Source organism: Colobus angolensis, unplaced genomic scaffold, assembly GCF_000951035.1.
Source record: "Colobus angolensis palliatus isolate OR3802 unplaced genomic scaffold, Cang.pa_1.0 Scaffold608, whole genome shotgun sequence".
Classification (NCBI taxonomy): domain Eukaryota; kingdom Metazoa; phylum Chordata; class Mammalia; order Primates; family Cercopithecidae; genus Colobus; species Colobus angolensis.
This window is the reverse complement of record NW_012119688.1, coordinates 183,608-196,489: the sequence shown is the minus strand read 5'-3', so window position 1 is coordinate 196,489 and position 12,882 is coordinate 183,608. Positions and strand designations below refer to the sequence as shown.

At 38.6% G+C, this 12,882-nt stretch overlaps 1 protein-coding gene across 1 annotated transcript in view; it reads right to left on the bottom strand.

The window, feature by feature from the left end:
- ZNF93 (zinc finger protein 93) overlaps positions 1-12,882 on the bottom strand; it is a 37,969-nt gene that overhangs the window by 14,361 nt on the left and 10,726 nt on the right. Inside the window, exons 2-3 of the mRNA XM_011963255.1 lie at positions 4,502-4,628; positions 3,163-3,258 (exon numbers count right to left, since the gene is read on the bottom strand). Of these exons, the coding sequence (XP_011818645.1) occupies positions 3,163-3,258; positions 4,502-4,628 (223 nt within the window). The remainder of the gene's footprint in view (positions 1-3,162; positions 3,259-4,501; positions 4,629-12,882) is intronic.

Genomic DNA, 12,882 nt, shown 5'->3' with positions numbered 1-12,882 from the left:
TATTTTAGTAAATATGGAGTGCCTACTAATTACCTAATTTACTTTAGGCATACCATGCAAATTCTAGCATATTGTCCTAAATATCTGAATCTAAAATTACAGACAAATTTGAAATAGAAAATAGAAAGTAAAAATATATAGGGAGAGTGACATCAGTAAGACTAAAAGTGTCCCATTTTCATATCCCCTTACAGCAAAAAAAAACTCAACCATCCCTGACAAAAATGCCTTTATGAGAAAACCAGGCATTATGGTTCACAACTGTAATAATAGCTACATGGTACATTAAGGTTGGAGAACTGCTTCAGGCCAGGATTTTGAGACCAGCCTGGGTTATGTAACAAGATGACTTTTCCAAAATAAGTGTCTCTAAAAGAAATTTGAGATCCAGGGAGGGAGTTGTGAAACGCTGTTAAAGCTGAAGATTGAGAAGTGTTCTATTCAGAAGGCAGGCCCTCATTCAGGTGGGAAACTACAGGGTTAACCCCTGTTCTTGGCTACAGACCAGCATAGGATTCAACCAACTTGGTCTCACTGAGAAGTCTTAACTTAATCTGTAACCATCCCAAACTCATTCCAGCCACAGTCTGGGAGACGTCCTGCAATTCCAGAGACCTAAATGAAGGCATCCATTTACAGCCATGTAGGCAGGGCTACAGACCTTCACTTTTACTGTGGTCCCTGAAGCTGATCAATGACTCAATTTCAGTTACCTGAACCACAGTTTAAGGTCAGTTCTGCCTGTATAGAAATCCACACAGTTGGGCCAGGCTGGGTGCCTCAGGCCTGTAATTCCAGCACTTTGGGAGGCGGAGGTGGGCAGATCGCCTGAGATCGGGAGTTGGAGACCAGCCTGACCAATATAGAGAAACCCCTTCTCTACTAAAAATACAAAATCACCAGAGCGTGGTGGCACATGCCTGTAATTCCAGCTACTTGGGAGGCTAAGGCAGGAGAATCTCTTGAACCCAGGAGGTGGAGGTTGCAGCGAGCCTAGATTGCACCGTTGCACTTCAGCCTGGGCAACAGGAGTGAAACTCCGTCTCAAAAAGAGAAAAAAAAATAAAGAAAGTAAAAAATAAACCCACACGGTTACCCGAGGAAATGCTTCTAAAATCAGTTTATGAAGACTAGAAGAGGTGTTTGCTCCATAACATTCAGACACCAATACAAAACTATATTGTGCCCATTGGTAATACATCTATCTGAATGTAGCACTAGAAGTATGTGACAGAAGAATTATTCACAGCAATAAAAAAAATCCGGCCGGGTGCGGTGGCTCATGGCTGTAATCCCAGCACTTTGGGAGGCAGAGGAGGGTGGATCATCTGAGGTCAGGAGTTTCAAACCAGCCTTACCAACAGGGTGAAACCTCGTCTCTACCAAAAAATTACAAAAAATTAGCCAGGCATTGTAGCGAGCACCTGTAATCCAAGCTACTCTGGAGGCTGAGGCAGGACAAACGCTTGAACCCAGGAAGCGAAGGTTGCAGTCAGCCGAAATCACGCTATTGCACTCCAGCCTAGGCAGTAAGGGTGAAACCCCATGAAAGTAAAGGAAAAAGGAAAAGGAAAGGGAGAGAGTGCGGGAGGGTGGGAGGGAGTAAAGTCATTGAAAATCAAGAAAAATAACTACAAAAGTTGCTGTTTGTAGATCATACAATCTCATATTTTAAAAACCATAAACAGTACATTAAAAACGGTCTAGCCAGGCGTGGTGGCTTTCTCCTGTAATCCCAACACATTGAAAGGCCAAGGCAGGCGGATCACCTGAGGTCGGGAGTTTGAGACCAGTCTAACCAACACGGTGAAACCCCGTCTCTACTAAAAATACAAAATTAGCCGGGCGTGGTGGTGGTGAGCCAACATCGTGCCACTGCACTCCAGCCTGGGCAACAAGAGTGAAACTGTCAAAAAAAAAACAAAAAACAAAAAGCTGTCTAATAAATACACTCAGTAAATAGTAAATTACCAAAATAGAAAATTGACACCAAGTACATGAATGGTTTCATGCACTTAAAAGAAACTATTTGGCCGGGCGCGGTGGCTCACGCCTGTAATCTCAGCACTTTGGAAGGCTGAGGCGGGTGGATCACAAGGTCAGGAGAGCGAGACCATCCTGGCTAACATGGTGAAACCCCGTCTCTACTGAAAATACAAAAAAGCTAGCCAGGCGTGGTGGTGGGCGCCTGTAGTCCCAGCTACTCGGGAGGCTGAGGCAGGAGAATGGCATGAACACGGGACGCGGAGCTTGCAGTGAGCTGAGATTGCGCTACTGAACTCCAGTCTGGGCCACAGAGCGAGACTCAGTCTCAAAAAAAAAAAAAAAAAGAAACTATTTGATAAAATAGAGGAAGAAAAATCTTATTTAATGTATCATTTAAAAAAATTTCTGAGAAAAAAATTAAAGAGATAAAAAATCTTTACAATAAAAAAATTAGAATATACAAATAATTTTAAAATATTTTCTGTCTGTAGCTTGAAAGAATAAGTATTATTAAAGTGTCATCCAAAGTAATCTACAGATTCGATAAACTTCCTATCAAAATTGCAGTGGTATTTTTTTCACAGTAATGGAAAATACAATTCTAAAACTTACATGAAACTACAATAAAGTATGAATAGCCAAAGCAATCTTGAGGAAAAAGAACAAAGCAGAAACATATCATACGTATAATTGTAAATTATATTTAAAAACTATATAGTAATAAAAATATAATGGACTATAAAGAAAAATGAACCAAAAAAGGCAACAGAAACTACTACTCTCACACATTTCAGACCCAATGCAAAAATAGAACTAAAATGTAGTTTTAGTTTCTCAAAATCATGCAGATATTTTTGTGTCCCCAAAACAACAGAAAAGCAGCCAGATTGTGCAATCTCTTATATGCCATAAAGAGGACTTTGGCTCTCACTGTGAACTTGAAGAAAGCTCACCAAATGAAAAGTAGAATCCTTAGCGAATTTAAAAGTATAAGACAGAAGATATCCCTTTCTAACAACAAAATTAAAAAACAGAAACAAAAACCAAAAACAGCTGCCCAGGAACTATTTCCTTTGGAACACAGCTTCCTGAATCACATTTTAAGGACTGGCTTTCTCTTTGACCTTGGGACCTCTTACTGTGTTGTCTGTTGTATTCATTTTCACTCGCACCTACCTGGGGGCTTGGCTACCATCTCATGCCTCTTCATAGTCAAAGGATTTTTTCCTTGCTCCAGACGGGTGATCAGGTCTGGCTTAGAGACAACAATACCTGTTTTATTAAGAATAAATAACATGAATCTTGCTCATATTCTTCAATTACAAGCTAGTAATGTGCTCAGCAAAGATGATGTGATAAAATATTCTAGCAAATTAATACCAAAACACAAATGTATAACAGAAATTTATAGATATTTAAACAATACTTCCTATTTACTGGGTGCAGTGGCTCATGCCTGTAATCCCAGCATTTTGGAAGGCCAAAGCAGGTGGAACACAAGGTCAGGAGGAGGCCAAGGCGGGCGGATCACGAAGTCAGGAGTTGGGGACAAGCATGGGAAACATGGTGAAACCCCATCTCTACTAAAAATACAAAACTTAGCCGAGCATGGTAATGCACGGCTGTAGTCCCAGCTACTCGGGAGACTGAGGCAGGAGAATTGCTTGAACCCGGGAGTCGGAGGTTGCAGTAAGTCAAGATCACGCCATTGTGCTCCAGCCTGGGTGACAGAGCGACTCCATCTCAAAAATAAAAATAAAAAAAGGAAAAAGAAAATACTTCCAATTTGTAGGTTTCTTAATTTTACTACCTGGTACTACTGAATCAAAAATTGGTGGTGGCATTTAGATTTTCAGGTGGGGGCTACAATATTTTATGACAGTAAATTTTTGTATTTACCACTAATTTAGAGTAAAAAATACAGCTCAACTCAGGAATGTGGAAAGATTGGATTAAGATGAAACATCAGTTTATGGAAACTTGAAGAGGTTTCAGGAATGAGGAAACCTCTCAACTCAACTCAGGAATGTGGAAAGATTGGATTAAGATGAAACATCTTGAAGAAAAAATTTTTTTTCTTGAGACATAATCTTGCTCTGTCGTCCAGGGAGGAGTGCAATGGCGTGATCTTGGCTCACAGCAACCTCCGCATCCTGGGTTCCAGCAATTCTCCTGCCTCACCCTCCGAAGTAGCTGGGATTACAGTCGCGTGCCACCATGCGTGGCTAATTTTTTATATTTTTAGTAGAGATGGGGTTTGACCATGTTGGCCAGGCTGGTCTCAAACTCCTGGCCTCAGGCAATCCCCCCACCCTAGCCTCCCAAAGTGCTGGGATTACAGGCCAGAAGCACTGAAGATACTCTTTTCTAAATGAACAAATTCTGAAGATTTTTCAGAAAAAATGGATCTGAAACTCCTCTATGCAAAAAATAAATTACTAAAAAACATTCTACAAAAAAAGAGAACTAAAACCTTTTGGGTATATTATGAATTATGTATTAAAGTTATCCTCACCAAGGAAGACCAGGTTACTGTAGTTCTCTAACATCACATTCCTATACAGATTTCGCTGTGCAGTGTCCAGGCAATGCCACTCCTCCAGAGAGAATTCTATGGCCACATCTCTAAATTGCAATGGTCCCTGAAACACAAACACAGACACACATTTTTACAAAGTGGCCATGGGCAGAATTTTTATTTTGACTTAAGGTGAAATTAGAGAGCAAAGAGAAGTGGTTCTGACTTATAGGACTGACTAAAATTATCCAAAAAAATAATTTTCAACACAGAAATATTCTCTAATATATTCTCTGAGAAAAAAAGGGCAACATAAGATCCATAACATCAGTTCATATATGATATTTTTCTAGATAATAAAGTATAAAATTAAGGGCATGAACGTGTACATTTTTGAGTGCTATATTTACATCATACAGAATGAGATGTGAATATTTTTCATATGGAGAAGACATGTTGAGTTAGAAGGCACCTCTCAAATTTTAATATGTACAATAAGCTGAAGACTTTGTTATGTGGGGTTTTTTTCCCAGAAGATCTGGAATGAAGTCTGATTTTTTGAATTTGTAACAAACTCACCAATAATTTCAATGTTTTTGGCCCAAGAAGGATATTTTGTCAAACATCTAGTAAGTGGGAGAGCCTGTGTTTTTCCAAGTTTTTCTGCCCTATAAACAAAGACAACGGCCTTCATTTTCCATAAAAAATTATGTAGGAAATAAAAGAAAAAAAGGACAACTGCCAGATTAAATGTGACAGTTTATGCAAATCTGCTGCATAAGGATGCTTAATAATGAAGAGAAAAATAATTAACTATAGTGGAAAAAATCTGTCAGAGAGCTACTTCACCAAGTGAATCATTAACCATTAACTGCACTAGGACAAATGGACAAATTTTTATAATGTGTTAATGCATACAGAAGAACACAGCATCACTATTGAAATATTCCTCCCAAATAACATAAATTATCATCTGAATTTACATCAGTTTTATGCAAACTTCAAAATACTGTTAACTCCTACGTTCTGTAATTTTTAGTAGTAATTTTAACTAGGCTTCATTTAGCACCCTAGAGAGCAGTTATCTCCTAATAATTTTTTTCCAGAACTTTCTGGGTAATAAATTCCATCCTATTTAAATAAGAATTTTCTGAATCCTGTTCTGCATAGAGCTAATGGAACACACAAATGGAGGCTTTTACTTTACCATCTTTACTAAGGATCACATTTTCCCCAATATAAATCTTGAGTATCCACATCTTTCCATGTTCAACAGCCACAAAGGGAATATTTTTAATATTGTGGATCATAAATTCTTGCTGAGAATTCTGCAGGGCATATAAGAAGCTATTACATACAGAATGTACAGAAGTCTGTGGGATATATAAAAGAAATATTTTTCAAAGACCCTTGACTATCATAGGAATTTTAAGAAGTAATTAAATCAAACTCAGGGAGGAAAAACACAAGTAGAGAAGTAAAGGTTTGTGAGTACTAAACGCATGGCAGTTCAGGAGGCAGAGTGGACACAGCTCTTCATCTGACACATGTTTACCTGAAGAAAAGCCATTTTTTTCTTTCTCCTCCTTCTCAGGGGTTTCTTCTCAGATGAGATTCTCTGTACAAATTACACCTGCATCTGGAGAATATGCCTTTAAAAGTGTACCACATGTTTACCTCTTAGCATGACATCACCTAGCAGAAAAAGACAGAAAAAGCCACCCATTTCTGTCCTTTAAAACAGAAGAGATTCAGGAACAATGAGCTGCTCCATGAAGATGCAAATATAAGTTTCTTCTTTCCTGTCCTCAGGTGCCCTCCCCTGCCACAGACACCAGCAATTTTTGCTACAGTAATGGAAACATGCACCACAATGACCTGTCCCTACCAAACCCAAATAGAACAGGCCCTGTGACCACCCTCTAGTGCAAAGGTGGAACTTAACTCTCATGAATGTATTTTGAAGCCTGGGCACAAGAGATTTCTGCATATCAGCCATGTGATCCTGAGAAGCCTGGGCTGATAAACACTAAGCTAAGCATTGCCTCTTAAGCTTTAACGAGCTTATAAATCACTTGATAATTGTGGCCGCACATTCTGTGATGTGATTCTGCATGTTTGAAAGGGGTTTATGAATGAGTGTTTTAAACAAGTCCCCTGTCAATGCTGATGTTGCTTCCCCCTGGCTCATTATTAGCATTGGTTAGAGAAAGCAGGAACAGCACAGGGTCCCTTACACTTAGCACTCTTGCCATAACCAAATACTTCTAGTACAAATAAGGACAGCCCATTTCCATTTAAAAGTTTTATATCTTTTGCTGGCTCTTTAAAATTTACAGAGGAAACAGAAGGCAGCAATATCTGAATAAGTCTGTATTTAAAAAACAACAAGTACACATGTACTAATGCAATGTTTATTAAGTAGGCACTATGTGCTCAAGAGTATGATACACAGCACTGTGCTGGGCATAACACATTATGTGATTTAATTCTCTTAACACTCTGGGAGCTGGTACTAAGGGTTTTCATAATTTTCAGGATTTAGATAAAGGGCCCAGCATTTTTATTTTTTCTTCTGTTCCTCTGTCATTGAATTTTTTAAAAAATTGTATAGAATAAAAGCTAAATATAGACAGATGAAAGAGATATAGAAAGGAAGAGTTTAATGTAATATAGAGAAAATTTCATTCTGTTTATATTTACTTTTTTTGACTTGTGGAGCAACTACCAGATCTGCAGGAATAGAAAACAAGTTGCTAAATAGAATGTCTCTGCACTGGTTTTAATAAAAACTTAAAAACAAAGACCGTACAATACACACTTTATTTTTCCCATTTATCTGCTTTTGAATTTCAGGAAATTGTGAGCACCAGCTCTAGAAAGGCAGCAGGATTCAGCAGCTAAAACTCTGATCTCCTCTAATTAGTTCTGTGAGGCAATGCTCCAGGGTAGGTTCAGACCTAACTAAGGTCTCCAAAAAGGATGAATTTGAACACGTCTGGGGCAGGGTGGGAACCCTTTGTATAATTCTGTTCTCTATGCAACTAGGGTACTTCCTCGTTTCTAAGCTTACCTAAAAGAAACTTAAATCCCAGAGTCTCTGTAGTTTTTATCATTTCTAGTCACTGCCCTGACAATTTTATACTATATACTAAAATGCAATTTAAACAAATCCCTTAAGGTTTTCTAGGGTAATTTTATTAGAAAATAAAACTATCTACAGTTAGCAAGGTAAAAGAAATAGAAAATATATGGCCAAGTGCAGTGGCTCACGCTTGTAATCTCAAGACTTTGGGAGGCTGAGGTGGGTGCAGAACGAGGTCAGCAGTTAAAGACCAGCCTGATCAAGATGATGAAACCCAGCCTCTAGTAAAAATACAAAAATTAGCTGGGCGTAGTGGCAGGCACCTATAATCCCAGCTACTCGGGAGGCTGAGGAGGGAAAGTCACTTGAACCCCAGCAGCAGAGTTTACAATGAGCTGAGATCATGCCACTGCACTCCAGACTGGGTGACAGAGTGAAACACCATCTCAAAAAAATAATAATAATTTATAACAATTCTTTTGTTCATAAATCTCCCTTCAGGTGTAGATATCAGAAGTCACAACAATATAAAGAAAGTGGTCTAAATAAAGCCCAAGATTTTTTTGACACATCTATTTATTACACCAACCATATGATGCATAATTCAATTATTTATCCAGTTGCTAGTCTAGACTAAAAGTTTCTGGACTGTAGGAAATATGACTGCTTCATGTATTTTTTTAATGCCCATATGAAGTGGAAGTAACTAGTTTATCTATCTGGATCTCCAGATCTTCTCCTTATCCAAGTACCAGGAAACTGGAGAAACTCTCATCTGGATACCAACCAAAGATATCTCTTGTATGAGGGAATGAACAAACACAGAATGACTCATTTCTCTTACACTGAGACAGAAGCAGAATTAAACACTCTTGTCAGCCTGACACAATTCTGCTCTGGACATCCTCAAATGCCTCAAAGACAACTGGGTGATTGTGAGAGAATTCCCAGTGACCTGGGCCTCATGACCCAATGATAAGCCAGGCTGGAGAGACTCAGGCTAACTCTAAATAGAAAATGGAACTGCCCTGGTAGAGCTCCAGAACATGGACCACCCATTCTGATTTGCTAGCTCTTGGGTAAGAGAAAGAGCAAAAATACACTACTCTAGTATTACATTTTACAGCTAAATATAATTGTGGTCATGACTCTGGATACTTTGTGGCCTCACTCTCTGACTCCTAAGATGCTTATTTACACTTGCAGATTCTGCCATCAGATTCTATTTTCTCCTGGAGCCCCTCACAAGACTGTAGTAGGCCAATGAACAAGATGTGAAAAATCTCAAAGAGCCACACTCCCAAATAGGGGCTGTAAGATGTCTATGTTTACATTTCACAATGCAGAAAATGACTTTTGTTCATTTTCTGTACATTCTCAATCCAAATTCCAGTCCTTTCCTGTAAATCCCAGGCAGAAGCCAGACCTTATCTGCAGATTCCAGGTAGGATCCACCTGGCTCTGCATCCTTTGGTGTTACAGCAAGTGGAGTACAATCAAAGGAGAGATCCCCTCATAGAGGATACTCTCGCACATGCTAAATGATAAGTCTACATTTTTTTAAAAAGCTGATAGAACATGAATATAAGTAGACAGTTTACTTGGGTCAAGCTTAAGGATTATAACCTGGGAGCAAAGATTCAAGTTGCCTGGAATCTACATTTTGATTACCATCAGTTACAAGATGATTTGTAAGGACAAGAAAACAGGGACAGAGAGTGGGCTGATACAAAGTCCATTGTCAGGAATTTTTATTTATTTACAGAACATCGATTATTGATTACATGTATATCATTATGGCTTAGGGTATGGGATACAGTGTCTAATGTGGCATTATTAGTTTAATTTATAGTTACCTGTGGCAATCGTGAACAGTTTCAAGAGATGAATACATAGTTCAAAGAGGGGAGAAAGACATAACAGTCCTTTTTTTTTTTGAGACTAAGTCTCGCTCTGTTGCCCAGACTGGAGTACAATGGTGCAATCTCAGCTCACTGCAAGCTCTGCCTCCTGAGTTCATGCCATTCTCCTGCCTCAGCCTCCTGAGTAGCTGGGATGACAGGCGCCCGCCATCACGCCTGCTTAATTTTCTGTATTTTTAGTAGAGATGGGGTTTCACCGTGTTAGCCAGGATAGTCTCAATCTCCTGACCTCATGACCCACATGCCTCCGCCACCCAAAATGTTGGAAATACAGGCATGAGCCACCGCACCTGGCCAGTACTTTCATTTTAATGTCTCTCTGAGTTTGATAACCAAAAGGACTTGCATTTCTTAAGCTATTTTTTCCTCAAATCTCAAGCCTGGATTCAAACTTTGGAGCTTCAAGTTTAGGGCCTGAATGGCTGAAGTAGCCACAGGTGTTTACCTGTAGATTTGTGAGCATTTAGCAAGAGGAGGAAGGGGAAAGTGGAGATTCTCATGTCTACATGTCTATTCAGTGCACACATGTTACTCTGATTGGGTTTCTGGGCTCTGTAGTTTCTGAATCAGTTTCAAATCTGAAGATACAAGGGGCACTGAAAAATGTAAAATGATTAATTGCTGCTCTGTGAAGTTTGTAGAAATTGGGTCTAGCCTCTCTAGAAGTGACAGTAGAGGACTATCAATACCAAATAGGCAGAGACAAAATTCCATGTGCATATTTAAGGTACAGCATTCACTTTGCTGCACAAGTGTGAGTTGACTCAAAGTCTGAGAGGGAAAGTCCCCTCTACAGTAAATTCTGGTTGGTACCTTATGTGTTTATATCATGTCTGGTAATTCTAGAAACTGTGTGGAAACAATAATTAAAAGAAAAATTTTCTCTATTTTCAGAGAAACTCCACAATAATAGAGTAGAAAGAAAATGGTTTTATTACACAATTACACTTGAATGTGACACACATCATTGTCAATCTGCTTAAAAGACTGCAAAGTCAGAAAGATGGTCATCATAATTAGTCCACAAGTAGAATTTCCAGCACCATGTCATACATAGTTCATCCTAAATTCACCTGGAGATTGAAGAGGTCATCTGTGTATGCTAGTTGCTTATATTCAATGACAAATAAACTTTTCATATATTCATGAAAGCAGGTAGTTTAGTAGCTTGAAGCCAGGTGCCTGCTGAGGCTAGGCTTTCACTCTACTACAAAAATGGCTGAATAGTGTTCTATCTTTTTGGCTATTTACATTTTAGACCAGTGGCTCTGTACTCCCTGGCACTGGGCTATAGCACTCCTGCTTGCTTTCTCCTGAGTGCTAGTGTCCTCTCTTTACCACTGCCATCTGCCACTGAGGCACAGCCCAGAGCACAGCTCTCATTTTATGTGAACCCCATTTGCCACAACAGCATTCTAGTGTCACATCAGAGAGTGATGTCTGAGCTGCAGGAGGAGAGCCTGCAGGCGTCATGGATAGAATTTCACCTTAACAATAATCAGAATGTGAGCAGTGTTTCAGACTCAGTTTCTACTTATAATGGCGACATGAAAAAATACTTCTGAATGGCACAAGCAAAAATACTTCTGAATTTTCAGCATGAGTCCAGATAGAGATAGCTCCAAAAGTTCTCACTGTGACAGCCCACGTCATTCAGACACCGTGGGATACTAATAGGTTTCTGAAACAGACACCCAAAGCATTAGGGAGAAAACCAGATCTCCATCTGAGCAAGATTTTGAGAGAAAAAAGTTAAAAAGATCTTAAGAAAAAGCTCAGGTTAGATATAAGATTGATCATCAGCCAGAAAATATTCCCCTAAAAGTAATTTCTTTCTAAACACCTAAAGTGCACAGCTACTCTCAGTATGAGAAACATGAGCATTATGAAGAAAGAAAGCATATTTTCAGAAAAATTTCATAAAGTTTCTTTTCCATCTCTGCTGCTGTCTCATTTTCTAGCCATTGAATGGGGGTATGGAAATCATCTGTCAACTTCCAACACTTTCTGATGAAGAAATAGAATCGGACTGTGTTCATATAGTGGAATATATTAGATTCTTGCAACACAGTTAACTGAAGAACTATTATGGTTCTTAGTCGTCACATCAGTTGTCTTTATTTGCCCTGTAAGAGCAGCATTCCAATTTAGTGAAATAAAAGATACTAAAATTGTGTTTACTCATAATTATCCCTATTGAATAAAGTAATAAACATGTCAAACTAATATCTGCTCTAACAGTTTGGTAGTAAATTTTCTTTGGATACTAGATATAAATAAGTATGAATATTTTAATGTAGTAGTAGTAATGTATGTAGCATTTTTTAAAATTGCAACTAAATTTCAGTTAAAACACTTTCTATTTCAAAAGTATAAATAACAATATTAAAATAACCATTTAAGTGATTTATTCCAAGTATTGTGGCTTTATATTCATACTATTGTTTACTGTTTATGGCTCATGCCTGTAATTCCAGCACGTTGGGAGGCTGTGGCAGGTGATCACCTGAGGTCAGGAGTTGAAGATCAAGCTGGTGAACATGGTAAGACCCCATCTCTGCTAAAAATACAAAAACTTAGCCAGGTGTGGTGATGCATGTAATCCCAGTTATTTGGGAGGCAAAAGCAAGAGAATCACTTGAACCCGGGAGGGAGCAGTTGCAGTGAGCTGAGATCATGTCACTGCACTCCAGCCTGAGCAACAGAGTGAGATTCCATCTCAAAAAAAAGAGAAAATACTGTTTAATTTATATGAATGCAGGTTGTCTGCAAACACTACACATAACTATGTTAATTGTTCTGAAGTAATAAATAGAAAGCAAGCTACAACTACAGACTCCACTGTTCAGTTTACGCACTGAATTCTTCTTGCTTTTGCAGTATAAGCACTTCAGTTTGCAAACACTGGATAATTAACTTGAATAATCAGGTTTCTGTCAATGGAACTTAGTATCTTTTAGTCTTTATCATTCGGTAGTGCTATATTTAATCCTCTTCTTGTGCTAAGCTTCTGTGTGCGCTCAAAATGAGCTTTTATCTAAACAAATCTGTGTCTACTTTAAAGGACTAAAACTGGAAAAAATAAACTTTTCAGAAGCCAAAACAAAGCAATAAATCTGAAGTACTAGATAAAGACATTCTGGGGTCAGAAAAAAATTGCAAAAAGTTCATTTAGCTGTTAATATGATTTACATATTTTTTTTAAAAGCAGAGAAAAACATCTACATATAATCTAAAACCCTAAAGAAAAGAGAGAATAGCAAAATATTCTTCTGAAACTTTTTTTTTGAGACGGAGTCTCGCTCTGTCACCCAGGCTGGAGTGCAGTGGCCGGATCTCAGCTCACTGCAAGCTCCGCCTCCCGGGTTTAT